General features: G+C 40.9%; 1 protein-coding gene across 3 annotated transcripts in view; it reads right to left on the bottom strand.

Moving 5' to 3' along the window:
- Window positions 1-22,608, bottom strand: part of ush2a (Usher syndrome 2A (autosomal recessive, mild)) — a 380,755-nt gene that overhangs the window by 240,991 nt on the left and 117,156 nt on the right. For all 3 annotated transcript variants that reach the window (XM_070554793.1, XM_070554794.1, XM_070554795.1), the window contains exon 29: window positions 11,961-12,084. In XM_070554793.1, the coding sequence (XP_070410894.1) occupies window positions 11,961-12,084 (124 nt within the window). The remainder of the gene's footprint in view (window positions 1-11,960; window positions 12,085-22,608) is intronic.

Below are 22,608 nucleotides of genomic sequence, written 5' to 3'. Positions count from 1 at the left end.
GTGAGACTGCAGCCAAATGTTTAGATAGATCTAGCTCTACTGATGATTTTTCTGCCTCTTGCACTAAATCCAGCAGGAAAGGTACATCATTACCCAAAATCACCTCAAATGGCAAGTTTGGAGCTAAAGCCATTGGCAGCAAAAAAGTCTGACCGCCAGCCGTTAAATACACATCTGCCATAGCATACTGATGAACACAGCTAATACTGATTTTATCCTCCCTCCATTTTTCTCTGGATATTAGGTCAGCAGAAACCATGGACTGAAATCCACCTGTATCTAATAATGCCATAACTCTATGAACATTAATTAGTACTAGTGTGGTAAGTGCTTTCTGGGTGGTTACATCAGAAGTGGCCGACCCAGGTCTAGGTACTGCACAGTAAAGGGAAGGTTTAGACTTATTGTTTAGAGGACATGAATACTGGGTGTGGCCTAACTCATTACACAAATAACATCTAACCTCTTTACTGGGCCTTTGAAAACTGTTAGCAGGATTTGGCTTATGGTACTTATTAGCTGTAAACTGCCTTGGTTTAGACCCAGCCCTATGTGGACCAAAACCCCTTTCACCCCCATTGGACTTACTTTGGGCTTGGTCTCTGGGCCTATTTTCTCTGTCCCAGTCCCTCTGGAACTGTGTAGAACCTTGTCCAAGGATCGCCCGACCGGATCCTTTTCTTGCAGCCAGAAAAACCTCAGCCAGCTCCACTGCTTTCACCGCCGTCTTGGGGTCTCACTCACGGATCCACACTTCTAGGTCTGGATGAACCATTCTCAGGAGCTGCTCCAAAATCAGCGTCTCTGAGATCTGTTGTTTTGAAGATTCTTCAGGTTTTACCCACTTTGAGAACAGATCCTTCAGCCTCACATACAGCTCTTTAGGAGTTTCTTTTGGAACTATCTGTGTAGACCGAAATCTTCGACGGTATGTTTCTGAAGTGATTTCACATTTCTCTGGGATAGCTGTTTTTACTTTATTATAATCTTCAGCATCAGAAATGTCCATAAGCACATATGCACTTCGGGCCTTGCCTGTCAGCAGAGCTACCAGACGGAGAGCCCATTCCTCTCTTGGCCCTCTGCAGACTCGAGCCATCCTTTCAAAAGTAGTCAGAAAATGATCAATATCATCTTCTGGCGATAATGGAAACAACTTTGGCTCTCTGTGGAAGACTGACTCTCTGTGATATCCGTATTGGTCAGCATTACAGGTTTTTTCCCCTCATTCTCTTACTTGTCAGTGGGCAGGTGGGAGGTGGTGGTGGTGGGGGGGGGGTCCTCTTGATCAGGTGGTCTTTGGATAACTTGATGCACCAAAGACTGGATTTCTCTGAATTGGTGCTGCATGTTCTTCCATCTCAAGTCTTGTCTTGCTGCTTCCTTTTCCAGATGCAGCTCTCTGGTTGCTTGAGACTTTGCAAGAACCCTCACCAGCTCTGCCAATTCCTCCAAATTCTCCTCAGTGGTGCCCATTCTTGCAGCTCCCTGATCAGCAGATGCACTTGAGTCCACATCAGGCTCTTCATGTCGCTCTGTCTGCGCTTTCCTTGTTTGCATCTTTGTGGTCATCATCAGCACTTTACGCAGGAAAACTGACACCAACTGTGGCACCGAGGGCACTTGTCAGGATAACCCTCATGTGCTCCGGAGGAAAAAGTGATACTGAGGAGGCCGATGTCCAGTGCAGACCCAAGTGCATTTATTTACATTTTTTACAAATTTAAAACTAGGCAGCAAAAATCCATGCATGCCCCTCCATCTATCGCTCAACTCTCTCCAACAAACACAGACCTGTATTTATAACAGGTGTGACTAATTGGACTAATCCTAAAACCCAGACACAGTAAGTATAAAAATACAGTCTTTCAATATTCTTAAATTATCCTTAAATCATCATCTATAAGATATCTTTAATAAATTACAATACAAAAATAGAAATATCCTTAATCAATCCTAAAAACATTCAGTGATACTAATCTGCATTCCTAGAGCAATTTCACAGGTCATCCCTCCTATTCATCCTGAATGGAATGCTCCGGAACCTTCTTTAGGTGCTCCAGCCCCCTGGGGACTATTTTAGCTGGAACACCTCCAGAAGCACAAAGGAAACAAGTACAAACACTCAATCATTTATCACTTTAAATCTTCACTACTCATACCAACTCTTCTTACAGGTCTAAACTCTTCACCCTTATTGTGTCTGGTTTCATTTATCCTACAAAACCACAACAAAAGCCTGTGTAATGTACTTGCTACATTACATAGCCACAGCTGCCCTGGGGCGCACTGACAGAGGCGAGGCTGCCGAGCACTGGCGCCACCGGTCCCTCCGACCACCACCAGCAGGCAACGTGGGTTAAGTGTCTTGCCCAAGGACACGACAGCGACAGACTGAGCGGGGCTCGAACCTGCAACTTGCCAGTTACGGGGCGACCACTTAACTCCTGTGCCACCGTCGCCCACATGAAGTCGTGTTGTTTTTGCGTCCTGATTCAGGCGTCTCAACCCACGACTATTATAATAATAAGTAAGGAAAGCAATAAGGACACTGAATAAGAAAGACTTATCCAGCTTTGCAGTCGCAGTGAGGATTATCCACAGGTGATGTAAATAAAGCCGTCTGCTCACAAGGGCTGACTCCTGCTATTAGCACGACTGTGGCTTTCTGTTATGCAGAAAAGATCGGTCCAGCTTTCCTTAATACTAAATAATAGTAGGCCTCCAGACCTTTGAAAGCCTTAATTTTTTCATGACTGAAGGGTCCAGGGCTTTCTGTTGAATAGGAAAAAAAATGTCTCCCTGGCAGATTTGTGGAAAACACACAGGAAAATGGGGCCAACATTTTTCGTCATCCCATGCAAGCTTTGAATAACTTTAATTTCTTCAATACTGATTTTAAGCTTTTCTCTAAACCTCCTCCTGTCCTTAAATGTTAGTGTTTATTAAAGATTTTGCCAGCAAACTCTTTTGAAAGTGTGCGTCGTGTATTGATGGAAAGTGTTTTTGCCACACAATCACTCGCACATGCACACAAAGATACAAAAAGATGTCAAAGATCCTCCTATAATAACAATACAGGGGAGACGATACAATTTATTACAATAATAAATGCCAGACGATATGGTGTTTGCAATTTTTAAGACTGAATTTAATTGAAAAACTCAGGCCAAATGCTTTATTACACATCTGTTGTTGTTGCAAATAAAGGTGGTAAAAACTGCTGCCACCTAGCAGCTGGACATTTAAAATGCACCACAAAAGATTGATACATTGCTTTTAAATATCAATTTGGCATTATTACATGATATATTGATAATTTCTTACATCTCTAATGTTAATACCAGGTTATGTCCATCTTTATCCTGGATACAAATGTTCAAATGGTTATTTCACAAACCCCAAAATAATATCTATACTGGTTCTCGCAAAACTGAACAAGTCCTAAATACCAAAACATCCAGACTCCTTCCATTGATTTCTACATACACTGATTTATGCAAACTGATGGGCTTGATCCTGTTCAACAGTGCAAGGGGCCATCACAATGGGCCAGATGAGTTTTACATTGTGGAACAGGTCACCAGTTCATCACAGGACCACACTGAAATGTTGTAGATGCAAACTCTCATCAAACTACCCAACAGATGTTAATGTGAAGTGTTGTTCGTCAGTCAGAGGGTAGCTGCCTCAGTTCTTTCATGCTGCTCATTTCTAATCAAAGGTCATTGCCAATGCTGGAGAAGGTTTGTTTCTTTTTATTTTCCTCATCAGTCAAAGTATTTCAAAAGTACTACCTCCCAACAAGGGCTAGTATCTGGAGTAAAATTCTACCCCTGTAATCCGCTTTGGAGAACAAAATGGCCCCAGAAAACCAACCAACTGCATCAACATCTAGCCTTTTTATGCAAAACAGAAACATTTATTTCCAACAATGACTTAGTTAAAACCTGAAAGATGGTGTACAACTAGTACAAGGACTATCGTTTGCCTATTAAACTTGCATTCTGTACATCTAGCAGGCATGTGTCATTTACATTCATGACCTTGTCACAACAGAGAAGAGTGAAGTCATGACCGATACTTGACATCACATTACCCCCCTTTAACCTTCTTTCTTTCCATCACACCTTCTGAATCTCTCAGTCCTTCCTATCTTTCATCTCTTTGCTTTTAACCTTCCTTATTGTTCTTGTGACCCTTTTATTCATCTTTTGTATCCACTCTCTTCTTTGAATATGCTTTTTTTCATGCATCTTCATGTCTCTTTTCTACTACATCATCTCTTCTTCTCCTTTCTCTTTTGCTGTTCTAATGATGCTACTGTCCAGATTTAGGTGGACTCTAAAATCATCAACATGTGAAATTTTAATTGCATTAATTATGCACCTACACACAGAGCTTGTGATATACAGTCATAAGAAGTGACAATAAAGAGACTTTAGAAAAAGTTCTCAGAACTGAGATCAGTTCATCAAATTCCCTCTGGGATTAATAAAGTATTTTTGAATTGAATTGAATTATATATTATAGGAAATACAAGATGGAAGATGTATTTCACACCCTCACATTGAATGTCTGCCTTATTTATTCAAGCATAAATGCAAAAGAAAATGAATATTTAAGTGTCCATGTTTACATATAATAAAGAGGACATGTATGCGATTTTTATGGGATTGAAGAGATGTTGGCTGAGCAGGTCAAATGTACAGCATTCAGCAATACTGTTCATGCTCGGCATTGCTTCCTTCAGATTTTCCCACTGGACTTGTGCTACTTCACACTGACAACCACTTTGGAGCCATCAGCAGACAAACCTGAGCATGCAACATGACAGGTGACTGTGTCCCACATACAGTACCATCAAAAACACTTCACAAAAGAAACACACACACTAACTGCAAAAATCCAAAATGCCATTGTGGGTAATGACTATTTATACATTAAATTCTAAGAGAGACACATGTTGCAATTCATGTTTACACCAATCATTTTTCACTCAGAAATCAAAGTTAGTTAATAGTTTAAACAACTGTTAAATGAACTATTAGGTTGGCTTATCATCATCATCAACCTCAACTTTATTTATAAAACACGTTCCATCACTCGGGAGGTAAACTAAAGTGCTGCACATGCATAAAACAATTTAAAACATCACTGACCCATGCAAGGGTCAACAACATTTGCATACACATAAATATATTTGTAAAACAACTAAATAAAACTGGATAAAAATTAGCTAAATTATCTAAAAATATGACCAATCCATGTTCTGAGAGAACATCACAGTATGAAAGGGATTCTTCATTCCACTCAAAAACTGACAGTGAGGGTGCTTGTCTGACCTCAAGTGGAAGATCATACCACACCTTAGGGGCCAAAACTAAGAAGGTCCTGCCTCCTCTAGTCGAGCATTTCACACGCTGAATGACTAGTAAGTCTTGCTGTGATGACCTAAGTGCACGTGAAGGGTTGTATCAAGAGAGTAACTCAGACAGATAGCTTGGAGCACAGCCCTGGAGAGATTTGAAAACAAAAATAAGTATCTTGAACCTGACTAAAAGAAACTGAAGCCAAGGTTGATTTGGCCAAGACAGTTGTGATATGTTCCTGCATTCTGGTGCCAGTCAGGAATAGCAGCAGCATTTTGTGCCAGCTGGAGCTGAACAAGTGCAGCCTTACTACCTCCTGAGTGACAGGAGTTGCAGTGGTCTAAGCAAGAAGTAATACAAACATGGACTATGGTCTCCAAGTGAGCCCGCAACTTGATCCTGGATAGGCGGTGAAGATGGAAAAAGCAAGAGCACACCACTCCAGTAATATGACCCAATCCCAATACTCACACTTCCACTGTAACGGTATGAAATGACTGTTTTCCACCAAAAGTCATTTCCCCCTCTCCTCTGACACAGAACTATTCTGCATGAGATATGGCCTCAAGGTCTCATGCATTTCTTATAAACTGCTTCTTTCCAGCTCAAGAGAAGAATGAAGAAACAACTCTCTCCTTTAAATAAATCAAAGAACTCTATATTTAATAATGCTAATCAAACAAAGTGTTAGTCAATAAATAAGATGTGACCAATCTGTGAAATCAAAATATTAATTACTTTATTATAATCCTATAGAATATAATAAGTAATATAACTTTAAATGTTTCCACTTGGATTGATCTCACGTAGCGTTAAGACATGACACATTGCTTTACTGATCCAATCAGAATCTGCCAGATCTGACGGAGGCGTGGTTTTGGTGGTGCTTGGTAAATCTGTCATCTTTTCATTCGACCATAAACCAAAACATCCGAAGTATAAAACTATGCCCACGTCATCTTTAACGCCAGTCCAAAGCATTCTGGAGAAGTTGTCGGAGTGGCCAATCCGTAACTTTCCTCTTCAGCCAAAAGAACCAACGACTAGCTGGATAAAATCTGTTGCTGTTCCAACTGCTGCAACGGTTCCTTTCAGAATAAAAGTTGAACCATCATGACCCAGGTTTGGGTCTCACTAGATGCCAACAAAATTGTCGTGACCCCGGAGTATCTCAAGACTGGTGGTCGGCTGCCGTGGCTGCTTCTACGGGCTCCGGCTCCACAATCCCGACCAGGGGTGCGAGTGAATAGGTTGTCCTGATTCTCAAGTCCAGAAGTTGGTCACGCCCCTTTTGCAGCCTTGGTCCACACTGCATTGATGCAGACTTGCATGAATGGTATTACCCACAATCCATTGCTGCGGGAGAAAAGGCTCAAGTTCCTTTTCAGAAAATATGTATTTTCAAATTAAATTAGTTTGTTTCAGGATGATTAGTTGATGCTCTGAATGTTTTAGACAAAGCAGCAATGAATTAAAATTTATTTCAAATAACTGGTTGTTGGTTTGAAGCATTGGTTGCAATCGATTACGCAATGCTCCCTGTCTTAATTCGGCAATTATTTGCACACTTGTGTACCACACACTCGAAGCCTTACTGCGTACTGTCTCCAAGTACACTTTGCTGAAGACCGCAAGGCATAGTGCAAGTATTGGGATTGGGCCTATGAGTCTCTAGCTTCAGTGATGCATCCAACTTCACACCCAGATCAGTGACTAGACTAGCTCCTTCTTAAAAGGGGCCAGCAAAGAGAGGTCAAGTTCCTGCTTAAGAATATGATATGCCTTACATTGTTCCCAAAAGAAAGACATTCATACAGGAAATCCTTTTGGTTGAAGCCCAACAGCCCGTAACATTCAAGCAGCTCCAAGCACCAGTCAAAGAAAACCAAATTACATAGTGTGGGACCACACTGACTGTGTTGAAATAAGACAATGCTATCACACATTTCAGATTTGTAAAAAATGTAGTCTAGAATTAACGTACACTAGCCCTCAGAAAGAAAATATCATTTATAGTTGTACTGTTGCTAAAGAAACTTTTGGAACATCACACCCGACTGGAACTCAAATCCTTCTTTCAAACTTGTCTGATTTACAAGAGCACAAGAACACATCAGACAGAGCAACTCCAGGAGTGAGGGGTTGAAGGAAAATGAAACAAGAAAGGAAATTTTTTAGTTACTAAAGTCCATGTTGCAACAAAAACATAACAAAAAAAAAAGTATGAATAACGTGTGTGCTTAACTCTGCCTTTTCAAACTAGAACTTTTGATTATATCATTTTCTAACTTCTTTGAATCTCTGGACACAAATGAATAGTTGGTGAACCCATTAACTATATTTTATCAAGTGCTTTTACATACTGCATTTTCATGCATTTTAGCAGCTGAACATCATGGTGCAAGGGAGGACTGTATTTTGATAGCTTACGATTCTTGTAAATTGGCCCAAATATTACTTTTGAGTGAACTTCATGTGTTAAATGGAGTCCAAATGAAAACATTTGGTGACTGTTCTGATTTCTGGTAGAATATTTTAATGTTATAAATTTGGCAACATTGGTATTTTCAGTTGTCATCACATTGTTGAGAGACTAGCACCAAAGGCAAAGTTCATAATCAGTGTCAGAAAAAGTTTAACACACATTTTGTTTTAAAGAACAATTAAATATTTCATGATGTGTAGCATTAACAGATACCAACATTTATCCGTTTACAGTGTAGGGGGTCTTATTTATGAGATGGTATTGTTTCTTGTGCATTGTTTCTCCTCTCTGTCTCAGTAAACAGCGGAGGTTGTGTGTAATCATCTACACAACATAACCTGAATAACTCCAGTCATGTTAGCTCTCTGCTGGCATTAATCAGAGCCTGGCGTATTAATGAGAGCACGGCAGCTAGCTAATTACACCCATAGATTCTGCAGCAGCCCATTAAATATACAAATGACAGAATTAAAGAGCCCAGCCTCTTCTGATTAATCTTTAAATGGGGAAAAACTAATGATGTCTGTGCAAACTTTCCCTTCACACACACACCCCACCCAGCTCTCCTTTCAACGTCAACTCCTAGCAATCAATCATATTAATTAAGGAAAAATAATTTGTATCATTTAACATTTCCCATTTCCTGCTTAGTTACTGCAGTGCACTAGTGTTGTATTAGACGCGTCTGGAAATTATCCAAGTTTATTTGTTCTTGTACTCATCTTTTTACTATTTTCTTTTTTTTTTTTTTTTTTACAAAATATTTGTGCAATGCTTCATCCCTCTTCATTAAATGTGGGTTGAAGAAAATACATCTGGATTAGCAAAAATATAAGCAGGACATTTTACCCATTCCAGCAAAGCCAATATGGGACTGAAGAGGGAAGAATTACAAAGACCTTCCATTTAGTTTGGATCCATATCCATTTAAATACATTATTATATAAATAAGAGCATATGTCAGTCTCAGCTCAGAAACAGGGTTGTTAATCCAAATATGAACTAGAGAAGTAGGAAGTCCGAGGGCTGTGGATACCAAACCATTAGAAGAAAGATGAATGAACTAACAAGCATTTATGGAAACAAGCACTCTCAGGTAATTCATATCACATGATTACTTATCTTGCTCCAGATTCAGTGTGGTCTATATTGACCTCAAGTGTCCTCATTAGACATTAAAAAGCATCTTTAACCATAAAATAAGAAATTTAATTTATTGAAACATGCACTCTGATCACACTAATAGCACATGAAAAAAAACACTTTTGCTCCCAAAAAATTGTTTTAGCAAAGTAACCATTAAATAACAGGTGAAAGGGCAAATATCATTCAATTTCACATGACCTTAGCAGGATTTACCATGCAGAATATTGACCCTGCTCAAGGAGGAAGCCTTAATTCACATGTTTAGGAAATGAGAGTGTGCAATAAGAGCCTCAATGGAAACAAACAATTATTAATATTCCTAGGACATTGTATAAAGTTGACAGAGAAAAATGATGATGTGAAATTTCAGAGACATTAAGGATCATTTCAAAGATAAATGCTGTGAGTTTCCTAAAACTGGGTATTCTAAAGTCTCAGAAACTTACAAGCAAAGATCTTCTTTTCCCTTTGGTCATGCAAGATGGACGTACAAAAATTAAATAAATATACACAAATAAAATTGGTCACCTTATAAAAGTAAGCAGTACAGTTATCATTGGTGGAGTTGCAAGGTTTCCATGAGATATCAACGATTGATGAGTCTCTCTGTGATCAATTGACTCTCGAGGGGGCATTACACTGCATTACATTCATAATCCAATTTGGCTTTGATTTGTTCGCTGTTCCGTGAGCTTCTATGGGAATAATTGTCTGTAGATGATGCTATTAGTATTGATGGTTGTAAAAGGGCGATGGTTTGAGGACTGCCGACACATTGATGGTTCAGAATAGGTATAGTCTGAAAGTGATTGTCTGATCCATTACCCTTTATGAAGGAGGAGAATGGGGGGGAATGAAAACAACCCTCCATAGCAAAAATCATCATCTACTTGTTGGAAGAGAGATCTATTTACCGATGCACCGGAGAGACAAGGAAGACATCAAAACTCAACTAAGAATTATGGGTAAAGAAGTAATAATAATAATATTAGTGTATACATGTTTATACTCTGGTGTGTAAAATAAAAATAACTGGATACTTTACTCAAGATTATGTCAAAATAATACGCTGCTTTCACAAACTGATCACAGTTTACAAGAATTACGCATTAAGAGAAGTTTTAGAACATTTGCAAAAACCAAAGATATGAATGCATTTTTGAGATTTACTTCACTTCTATTGAGGTTTTGGAATCGTCTCTTTTTTAATACTTTAACTTCAGATTTTATGTTTTTCCTCACAAACAAGCAGAATTGATGATACAAGGTTTGTGCAGGACAGTGAAGCAATCTGGAGTGGCATCAAAGAGCTTTGCATGCTCAATCCCCCTGATTAGTATCAGCAGTCATTAATTATGAGCGTCAGACTGGGTGATGTTCTCAGATGAAGCAGAACATGTTTAGCTGTGCAGCTCAACCTTCTAATGATGCTAGTAAACAGAAAGATAATTGTCCTTTAAGATGACTGGAGAAGTCATTCTAAAGAAATGTTACAAGTCGACTGAGAGATCGCACTTCCGACTCTAAATAAAGCACAAAAAACATCCACTGATCCAAGTGCAGAAGATCAGTGGAGATTTAAAGGTTGTTGATTACTTAGCATTTGCAATGTTTCTGCATGAAAACAACATGAATCAATCAACAGACGTTTTTAATACAAATTGTGCACAGAATACCAATGCAAGTTTATTAAATGAGTCAAACTTTCTCGTCATTTTGCTTTTATTATCAGCAAAATATAATTAGAGGCAGGCAACTTAAAAGTGGACACACGTTTCATTCTATTGTGTTAATGAGATTTGAGCGGGTTCCATTGCAGTTTTTAGACTTTATAACAATATTAAACAGCAGCAGTTTGATGGGTGTAGAGGAAATTGTATAGGTGATTCATGAGACCTGGTCAGAAATATTTTGCATTATTTAAATTATATTTATTTTAAAACATGTTTATTAAATAGAATAGTTTAATAAAAACAAAAATAAATGTTTGAAGTGATAAAGTATTGACTTTAGTTGTAGTTAACCCAGATCCCTGAATTTCTGTTATTCTCCAAGAAAAATCTTCTTTAAGGTTTTTTCAAGGTGTTTTAAAGTGACGGTGTATATTTTCCCTGGCGATAGGGGGCAGTATATGCATACATCATTGCAATCAAACGGCATTTTTATGTTCGAGTAAGACCTTACCCATGGAAGGCCATTAGGGTCAAAAATCCCTGGGAGCACTACGTCTAGCAAAATGAAAAGCACATCAGACTCCCTGGCAATGAGTGAAGAGGTAAATGTGTAAAACAACGTTTAGGAACGGCAAAAGTTTTGTAACCATTTGTTACAAATCAGTAAATGCATATTGTCCTCTCGGGCTCCCGTAGAAGAACGCATGGTGTTCAATATCGTGTCGCCCAAGACTAGACCCATGTATTTTAGACCCAATTTTTATGGTTATATGTTACGAAGCCGCAAATATTTTTAACAACTGGGTATCATTTAATTAAGTTTCAACAACATTTCAAAGGATATCTGATATGGTAAAAACTACATACTGTCTCTTTAAGTTGAAAATGAAAACAGCGGTTCACATTTATTTGCCATTAATAAATACATATGCATGAATATTGTTACTAAATCCATGCAACCCTTTTTATTTTTCTTTAAGAATTGTTTACTTGGGTTTTTCTTCCTCTACCTTTAGGACTGATGTTACATTTTGTCATATTTCAGGTTGTTTATGTGAAACATTTACAAGTAAAGATTGTAAATGAAGTGCCTATCAAAGAAAAAATGCTCAAAGAGTTTGACCAAGAAAATAAAATCACAATTAAAGGACAATTAAAGGAAAAAAAAAATAAAAGGTCATAAAGATCATTAAAAGAGACTAGCTTGTGGGACACACTCACACAGGCATGCAAACAACAATTTCTCTAAAAATATGTTTTGTATGTATTTAGATAATGTCTCACCTGTGAAGTCGGTATTACTGGGCAGAGTGTTACTGGGAAACTGATAATAACCATTCCCTGGAAATCTGGTTCCTCGAACAACTGGTTCTCGTGGGTCGGAGAAGGATAAGTCTGTTCTCTCCACCTGCATTACAGGTAGCAAGTAGGAATGTTACTTAAACCCGGTCACACAGCATAAGCAGTTAAAACTTGCAGAAACTTTGGTGAGTGACCTTGTAAAATTTTTGCTGAATATATTATAAATGTTTTCTCAAATATTCTATTAAAACAGAAAAAGAGTTCACATGCTAGAACAACAAAGCAGAAGAACAACTTAAAATGCCAGAAGATGTTCAGGATGAATTTCAGCAGAATTTGGTTTATAAACTTTATCAGATGTCTAGAATAAGACCAGAATGCTGAACAATCATTCAAAATTTAGCCAAGATGAGGAAGAATAATAAGTTCTACTAGAGCAGGCCCAGGAACCACATGATGTGCCCACTGTCATCTTCTAAAACTAGCACAACTCATCCCTGACCAGAGTTATTTTTTTTCTGTAGGTTGTGATTTTAAATATGTGACAAAGAATAGCATTTTTTATTATTCAACTTCATCCTTTATGAGGAAGGTGCTAGATCAGATCTTCGAGAAGTGAGGCGCAAGGAAGAGCAATCGATGGTCGACAAAGCTACGAAGGAGCCTGTAACATCAGGAACAAATCACATATAAACTAATTCCATTACATCGGTCTTGGATGCTTTCATTCACATCAAGGTAAAATCTAGAAATCTAGTTCTAAAATATCACAGGAAAAGGAAGCTGTTTAGAACACTAAACCAGTCTAAACTGATTTGGGATCCAGAAACCAAGCCTAAAGGATTACTCTGTGGACATCTAAACATTAGAAGCATTGGAAACAAAGGGGAACATTTGGAGCATCTATATATAATTCTAACATCGACTGCTTTGGACTGTCGGAATCTTGGTTAAAACCATCATCAGCTGAAGCACTATAGTAAATATGCCTGGTTTTAGACTTTTTAGGAAACATAGGGTGGGGTCAAAAGGAGGGGGGTATTGCTGTATATTTAAGACACACTAACTTGCCAGCAGTTATCCTGGCATAATACTACTACACTGGAAATAATTGGACCACAAATTACTTTGTCAAAAGAAATGTCATTTACTCTTATTTGTGTCTATCGCAGCCCGTCCTCTAAAGTAGATTTTTATGAGCAGTTAAAAGAGTTACTGAAATCTTGTGATCACAAGGAAATCATCATCATGGGTGATTTTAATATAAACTGGGATGTCAAAAAGGAAAGAAGAAGCCTAAAACACATAATGGATTTCTATAACTTTAAGCAGCTAGTAGATCAACCCACTACACTAACAGAGAAATTGCAGACAACCATAGACCTATTATTTACTAATAAGCCTGATTGGATAGCTAAAACACATAACTTTGTGACTGGCCTCTCAGATCATAACAGCCTTTTTTTCTCTAGGAAGCTATTAAAACAGAGTTATGCAAGGTCCCACGTTACCTCCATCTCCCACACCACCACACCAACAACTATACACACTCAGAAAAAGAATATTAGTAAAGAACTAGGAAATAAACTGGGAAAACATTTAATCAAATTCAAAAATTGAAGCAAACTGTAAGGCTTTCTCTGAAAACTTAAAGAGGTGATCTCATCTTTAAACTTGACAGCTAAATATAGGCAAAAAAGGAAAGCAAATTCATTACCTTGGCTAGATGGCAACTGCTATAGCCTACTAAAGTCCAGGGATCTGTTGCTCTGACAATATTTACACTCTAGATTATTAACTGACAGACTGAAATTCACACAGGCAAGGAATAATGCTACCCAATATAAACAAAAAGCTAAGGCAAAGTTTTTTATTACCATTATGCAAAATGCAAAAGGAAATAGTACGATAATATGGCAGGCTATTCAAAAAGTTCTAGGCAAAAATAATAAGATAAATGGACCTATTGAGCTAACCATAAACACTGAAGATATTGGTGACCCTGGGATGGTTGCAAATTCTTTTAATAATTTTTTAATAGAAAGCGTAACCAACCTTACAAATCTTTTCCTGTCCCCTTCCATTATTCCATGCCCAGTTAATAAAGATTTGCCTACCTTTCATCCAGTTAATGCAACTAAGGAGGATATATTCAAAATCATCACAAGTTTTAAATGTTCTACAGCTAGACACTCCACTGAAATAGCTCTTTGTTTCTTCATAGAGCAGGTCAGTAGGGTCTATTAAAGTGGTACTCAATAGGCGGCCTGCGGGCCATGTCCAGCCCGCAAGCCCTATCTCTGTGGCCCCCGAACCCTGCGCGCACCCCCCACCCTCACCCCCGACGGACCGGGAGGTGTTTAGAACTGAGGAAAATAATCAAATAATTGATGCATCGAGATGCGGACATAAACCATTCATCTTAGAAGAGTACCATAATCAATTATAGTGGAATGTAGTTTTGTTATTTTAATGGCGGCACCAGCGTAGCATCCAAATCTGTCAGAATGGGTGTTCTCCACATTTACCTAGTAGGAAACTTTGGTCCGCCTCTATGTGGTACTGCAAGGCTGAGCGCAGTTGTAATCTGAGACCGAACCCGAACCGAGTCAGCCCGATCGGTTCTGTTGGATTTGGGCCGTGAATTATGCCAATTGAGCGGGTTGTCGCGAAGCGCACTCCGCTCGCTTGAACAGCGACTGGGGGGGGGGGTGGATTGTCTGCTCACATAAGAGAAAGGATCGGAGGACGCACCTCCAAACATGCATTATTATTTTCATGATTGCATTATTATTTCTCCTTGAAGCGCTCAGTCAGACCAAGTGTTGTGATGCCGGGAGATCCGGTCTTTAGGAGGGGTACGGCGGCTGCAGAATAATCATCTGTCTCTTTTATTTAGGGACACGGAGAAGTTAAAAGGAGAGAGAAGTAGAAGACAGAAGTTTTTGTTCCACTTTATTCTTTTGTTTCATTATGATAAACTGATGTTAAATTCAGCTTAAAGAGAAACTGGGAGGAAGCTTTGGTTCATTTAAGTTACAGGAGATCTTGTTTCCTATCTGCTCCTCCAGAGACAGCATGGGCATGAGGGTTACATGGTGAGGGTCACACAGGACAGGTTAGTGCAGTCACACAGCTGAGCTGGAGGGGGACATTTGCTGTCCTTCCTTATATTGCAAGCTTGTGTGTTATGTGCATTACAGCCAGCGATCCTAAACCACCAAAAACCACCATCCTATCACTTTTGCCAGATTTTAGAAAAACATAACTTCTTAACCTTTAATGATTTTAAGACTTTTAAAAACTTCTGTCTCATTTACAAATCGCTGACAGGCAATGCACCAGTACACCTATTGGAATACTTAAAAAGACAAAATAGTACCAGACACCCGATCGACCTCAAGGGGGGATTGCCAGGTAAAATTTAGGAAAACTACATTTGTACAGAAGGGATGCAGTGAGTGGAATAAGTTGCCAGTTAATATAAGAGACAGTCCTTCCTTCCATACTTTCAAAAGTCAGTTGAAAACATGGCTACTTCGAAATCGTCAGTGCAAACATTAATCATCTGGTTTTATCGATACTTGTTCTTGTTGTCATTTTATCCTTGAAATCTAATGATTTGCCTCATGTCTGAATTTGATTGTTTTTAACACATATGGAGAATATAAGGAGTTACGTTATTCACATATTTTAGCTATCCTTGTTTTTAATGCTTCTCTTGTATGTATTTTACCTTGTTTTAAATTGTAATGTCTGTGCTCTCTGTACATGGGACTACAGATGGAAATCAGCTTTGCTAATTCAGGTAAATTTACGTCTTGTACGTTCATTAATATGCATTGTCCCATTTAAATAAATAAATTCAAATGAAGATTTTCACCTGTCAAAAAAGAATGTATTGCCTCATGTTTCCATCTAAACTTTAAAGTACATATTTATAGTCATTTCTAACACATTTTTTTTATTTATCAGTTGGCGTGACTGTAAAACATTCTTGGACTGCTGCTGGTAAACTTGGCTTTACCCACTGTGTAACAATAAAGAATATTTCTATTCTATTCTAGGATTTCGGATCACAAGATGAGCTCTTTTTTACTCCAAGGTTGTGCTCTTGGTTTTGTTTCAAAATTGTGCATCTTACAAGTTAATATAAAATATTTTGCAAAAACTATATTGCACTAAATGTGATCTAAAAATACTTGGAACTAGACTAGATGTTAATATTGCTCAGTAGGTTAATGGCAGCATTTGTAAATGGTGATGATTAAGCAGATATAATAAATCAGCTCTGTGGCGTAGTTTATTGTGTTGACATATTCACATTTGTTAATTAGCCATAAATACAAAGTATAGCTGATGCTGACAGGAATGTCGTTAAGTTTTACAACAAGAAACAACAAAAGATGAGTTTAACCCTGAAATGCCTGCACCAACTTTTGGGCAACACATTCATCCAGGATCGGATTAGATGTAGACCAATATATCGGCATCAGCCGATATTTGTCCTTAGTGAAATCAATTAAAGTCAGGTGCATCCTTGGGCAGTTCAGTGCTGTTGCAGAATTGAATTTAACCCTCTGGGGTCCAGGGTGTAATTAGCCGTTTTTCACAATTTTAGAGTTTTCCTTTGTATTTCCAAAACAAAAACCGTAACCACTGCCTTATATGGATCAATCTTTTCAGCACAACCTGGACTTCATGAATTTATACTTATTTTTTATATTTGGACATAGAGGGGTTGCATAGTAGACCTTAAATCACTCAAAAACATAAAATCCAAATTGGAAAAAAGTTGTTTATTTATTATACATAATGATACTTTTTATCAATTGAATATGTGAGACTTCCAACAGCAGCAAAAGGATCTCATGTTTCTGTGGGGGTTTTTTTTATGTTCACAAGCACATTCCCTCTCATGGATTACTAAACTGCTGTTTTGACAAGTTGTCAGATTATCTAACAATAGGTCGTTTTTTTAGTTTAGTATAACTTCACTTTTACGTTGCCTATAACAAAATTTAAAAACTGGGGTGTAGTTTATTATCTCCTTTTTAAAGCTGAATTGAAACCGAAACTCAGGGAGGTGGACTCTTGCTGCTACAGCGTCCCAAATCAGACCTGTTCAAAAGACGCGGATACGCGTCCATGGACCCCAGAGGGTTAAATGTATTTCTACGTTCACTAATAACAACTGCATGATAAATACTCTAAATTAACTTTATTTAGGTGTCTGGCTTTAAATACTGGGCAGTGCATAAAGTTAAGTATCAAAAGTTGGTTAAAAAATGAATTCAGCTTCAGAAATTTTGAGCAGCAACTGTTATTAACCCTTTGATGCATGAATTATGAAATCTTCAACTATGATTTTTTTAACAATTTTTTTCATTTGTCTTTAGGAGTGAATGAAACAAATGTCAACAAATATTTTTTGTAAAATTTTATAATTTACAAATAATTTATTACATGTCCACGTCAGTGGACAGCGTGCATTCTGAGCATGAAATATGTTGGCTTGGCTTACTGAAGTCCAAATGGAGGGGCTCACATGCAATAAAGTCTTTGACAGCTGTGCTTAATAGCAAAAACAAATAAATAACATTTTTGAGTACCTGTCCACTGTAGTGACCATTATTCACCAAAGGGTTAATGTCTGGATATGCTGTAGGCCATGAAAATCACCCCATAAAAACTGGCAGTACATATTGGCCATCGACTGAGTATGTCTCCTACATTTCATCATCGGTATCTGTGTAACCCACTTTTGTGGGACTTTTATTTTGAAGGTGCTGCTGACAGGATGTGATGTTTGGAGAGAGAAAAGAGAAAAAAAAAGAAGTTGGAACAGAGTTGTTAATGGTGCCATTAAATAAAGCAACCCATAAAGTTCACGGTTATCAACCTTTTCTTGAGCAACCACAATCCTATATCTTCTCCCGTCTCTTTCTGGAATGCTCGGTTACATTGGAGGCAGCGATGGTATCGTTTCAGTGCCGAAGCGCAGCTATTGTCCAGTGACAGTAACTGAGTCCGTTAGCTTGTTGAAGTTAGCCTCTGCTAACTTGCGGTTAGCTTAGCTGTACCAGTTTAGATAGGACGTACAACTATACGTTTTCCGGTAGGAAATGGTTGAATCTCCAGGAATTATGTGGGGACGTGATGAAGACCCGCTGGAGTACGGCTCTCCCACCCGGACAAACCATGCACTAGCAGCGTGAACATTAAGCTTCCGCCGGTGTTCTCCGGAGAGGATGGGGAGAGTTTCTCTTGCTGGTCTCGTCAATATGAAGTGGCGGTGAGAGCACTAGTAGCGGGTACCGAGAGTGCATATGACTATGAACTGGCTCGAATACTGCCCACCAGACTGTCCAAAGCCGCATTCCTGCTGTGGGACAGTTTACCTGCGGCAGTGCAAGTGGACCACATCGCGGTGAAGGAACGGCTGCAGGAAGCCTTCAGACAACGACATTTTCTGGACAATTTCAGAGCTAACTTGGCTGCTCATCGTTGCGCTGCTGGTGAAAGTCTAGATGTCTATGCGGCTGATGTAGGGAAGCTGGTGGATGAAGCTTTCCCTAATTATGGACAAGCTGCTTAGAGGGAAGAAAAGTTTTGCCAATTCCTAGCAGGACTAGATCCCTGCCTCCGAGCTAAGTGTCAGGAACAGGGAGCGACTGATTTGGAGGAAGCCTTAATCATTGCAGGCCGCTGTGATATAGCACGTGAAACTTTAAAGAATGAATACCCCCATCCTGCTGGGGGGGGGGGGGGGGGGGGGGCTCCTCCCAGTAAGAGTGCAACTGCATTAGTGCATTCTATTTCGGAGGAACCTCGCTGGCAACGAGTAGTGGAAGAGCTGACCGAGGAGATGAAGGAAATGAGAAAAGACCTTTGAAGGCTGTCATATGAGAACGAGAGACTAAAGGGTCGAGAGAGGAGCAACGACTGTTCCTCCCCCCGGCTGGAGTCATGTCGGTGCCACTGTAGGGGTCTGGGCTGCCAATCTCTGCATCCCAAGTATAACCCACATCATCAGCCAAATACTCCAAATTGGCGAGGGCGCCGCACCGACCAGGACGCCGGATCAAGAAGACGCTCTCCATCTCCTTACGCTGATCGTTCCAGTTCGCTGAGGGGCCAGAGCCCGGGATCCCGGAAGGACACCCCACCTGGTGGTTCAACAAGATGACAAGGAGTGAGATTCCTCTCTCCAGGGCAAGAGGAGCCTGTGCAGCAGTGGGGAAACGGGATGTAGCTGTTGTCATGGCCCGGACACCAGCTACGATACCTACAGGGCCTTAGGAAGAAGATGTTGATCAACCACACCTGGAGCACACGGTGAATTGTTCCCCGGTGGGGGAACCATGTTCATCCTACATGCAAGGGAGATTGCAGGTACTGAACTGAACATTCTGATTGACTCAGGTTCTACGGAATCGTTCATCAGTGCAGATTTTCGCCAGTCTATCCCAGCTCTCCACCAAGGACCACTCAGAATGAATATTATCGCAGCCAAGGCTGTAAATGGGGAGTTACTGGATACATTAGGGACGGTTACTGCTACCTTACAGTTGGGCTCTCAGTCGTGGCAACATGTTTTTCATGTACTCTGTAAGTCCACCCAGACAGCTCTGTTGGGTCTGGATTTTCTGACATCACATCACGCACTGGTGGATTTTGGCCGCGGTAGGTTGCAGTTGTGGGGTATGGATGTGAAGTTGCTGAAACTGGAGGTTCTGATTCCAACCTGCTGCAACGTGTCTCTTACGTCCCCCCTAACATCACCGCCATTTAGTGAGATGCTGGTCTCAGTACACATCTATCCTGCAGGGCCAGATGGACAACTCCCCATGTTCTTCGGGTACCTAGAATCCAATCCTCTAAGTAAGAGTGAGTGTGTGGTGGCTCATACTCTCGCTTCGGTAGACAAAGGCGTTACTACGGCTCGACTGCTTAATCCTACCAGCCAAGACATGATGCTACGAGAAGGTACACATCTTGGAGAGTTATTTTCTGTAGAGGAGCGGGATGTAGTGACCCCCAGAAACGGTGCCTTCCGCGGTACTGCCCCCCCCCCCCCCCCCCCCCCCCCCCGCGTCGCTGATGGATTCCTCTGCCAGCCCGTTACAAATGGGACAGCCGGAAGCACTGCTAACTTAATATGGAGATATTTTTAGCCAATCTAAAGCAGTGAAGGGGAAGTGCACCCTTATTAAACACAGCATTAACACCGGTGACCCCCCCCCCCCCCCCCCCCCCCCTTGAAACAGCAGGCTTACCGGACCTCGCGTGACAAGAGGAAGGAAATAGACAGACAGGTAACCACCCTGCTGGCGGATGGGGTGATTGAAGAGAGTTGTAGCCCCTGGGCGTCTCCGTTTTTTTTTTTTTTTTGGTGAAAAAAGAAACGGTGACTGGAAATTCTGTATTGACTATCAAGGGTTGAACAGTGTCACTGTAAAAGATTGCCATCCTGTGCCTCGGGTTGATGATATGCTAGATGCTTTGACCGGGTCCCGTTGGTTTAGTACTTTGGAATTTTCCAATGGTTACTGGCAGATTGATGTGGCCAAGGAGGACCGCCCAAAAACTGCTTTCACCACTGGGCGGGGCCTGTACCAGTGGAAGTCTATGCCTATGGGTCTCACTAATGCACCTGCCACATTCCAGTGCATGATGGAGCTGGTTCTGTGGGGACTCCCGTGGCACGTGTGCATGGTGTATTTAGATGATGTGTGGATATTTAGCCCTACGTTCAAAGAGCATGTAGCCAGGTTGCGAGAGGTGTTCTCTCGAATCCAAGCTGCAGGTCTGAGGCTTAACCCTCATAAATGCTACTTGGCCAGAGATCATGTGGTATTCTTGGGCCATGTAGTCTCCTGTCACGATCTACAGCCAGACCTCAGAAGCACGGACAAGGTGAAAACCTGGCCCACACCACAGTCGCCCACTGAGATGAGGGCTTTTCTCAGTTTATGCTCTTACTATCGGCGATCTGTCAAAGACTTTGCTCATCGTGCTGCTCCACTGCATCATTTAACATGTAAAGGTGTTTCATTTGAATGGAACGAGAACTGTGATGTGGCCTTTGAGTATTTAAAGACAGTGCTCTCGTCGGCCCCGGTGGTGGCCATGCCGGACTTTACTGTTCCTTTTAAAGTGTACACGGACACCTCTATGGAAGCTGTAGGAGCGGTGTTGGCTCAGGATCACGGTGGGCTTGAAATAGTAGTGGTGTATGCTAGCCAGTCGTTGACTAGCACCCAGAAACGCTGGTCCACGTTTGACCAAGAGCTGTGGGTGGTGGTATGGGCCATTCAACAGTTCAGACACTACCTCGGGTCTGCCACCTTCACCATAATAATGGACCACAAACCGCTATTGGGGCTTCGAGATTTGGCCATTGACAAAGAAGCGGGGAAGAGAGCTTGATGGATCCGGGAGTTGGATCCTTACAACTGGGTGTTGCAGCACAAACAGGGCCAACAACAATCAAATGCGGACACGCTCTCAAGGCGCGGGATGTGGACAGTACTACTGCAATAGTGAATGTGGTGGACACACCTTTCCAGTCCAATGTCTCGGGTCCACCATGCTTGGTCCCCGGACACGCTGAGTCTAAGGATGAAGGCCTGCAACTGACAGGGTTATTGAGTGACACGGGGGCCTTAACAGTGCAACAGCGGAATGACCCAGATATCAGGGTGTTGCAAAACTGGTTGGAACAGGGAGGCTCTCTTCCAGCCCGGGGACAAGTGAGGGGTGGCTCCCAGTGGCTCCGAAAGCTGTGGACTGAGTTCCCGAGGTTGTCATTGGTGAATGGATTGTTGTGCCGAACTGTGAACTTTTCTCCGGTAGGGAAAGCACTGTATCAGATGGTCGTACCTGCATTCCTGGTCCCTGACATTTTGTATCAGTTGCACGGCGGTCCAGCAGCAGCACATTTTTCTGCTGAAAAAGTGTGGGAGCGGGCTAGCGGCCTCTGTTACTGGCCATCTATGCTCAAAGACAATCGCCAGTGGTGCGAGCAGTGTGTTCCGTGTCAGACTTGCAGGAGTCCTGTGCCGAAACAACATGCCCCGATGGGAGGTTTGAAGTCTGTTTGCCCTCTTCACAGGGTTGCTATGGACATTCTGGAACTCCCAGTGGCATCAAATGAGAGTAAATATGTGCTGGTGATAGAGGATTATTTCACTAAATTTGTCAACCTGTATGCTCTGTTGGACCAAACTGCTCACTCCGTGGCTCATTGTTAGTTTGAAGACTAAATACTGTTGCATGGCATCCCTGAAACTGTTCACAGCAACCAGGGTAGACAGTTTGAAGCGGAGAGTACACAACGACTGTACATTATTGGACATTGATAAAACGCGTACTGCGCCATACAATCCCAAGTCAGATGGTATGGTAGAACGGTTTAACCGTACGCTCACTGATCAGCTGGCTAAGTCATTGATGTCTTGTGGGGTTGAGTGGGACAATTATTTGAAGCAAGTAGATTTTGCATACATCACGACCATGCATGCAAACGTGGAGTACACTCCTTACTATCTGATCCACGGCAGGGAGGCTCGTGTTCCGGTGGATGTGCTGGTTCCGAAGCAGGCAGTGCCCTCTGATCTTCCCCTGT

This window comes from Nothobranchius furzeri, chromosome 9, assembly GCF_043380555.1.
Source record: "Nothobranchius furzeri strain GRZ-AD chromosome 9, NfurGRZ-RIMD1, whole genome shotgun sequence".
NCBI lineage: Eukaryota > Metazoa > Chordata > Actinopteri > Cyprinodontiformes > Nothobranchiidae > Nothobranchius > Nothobranchius furzeri.
This window is presented reverse-complemented; position numbering and strand designations above follow the sequence as displayed.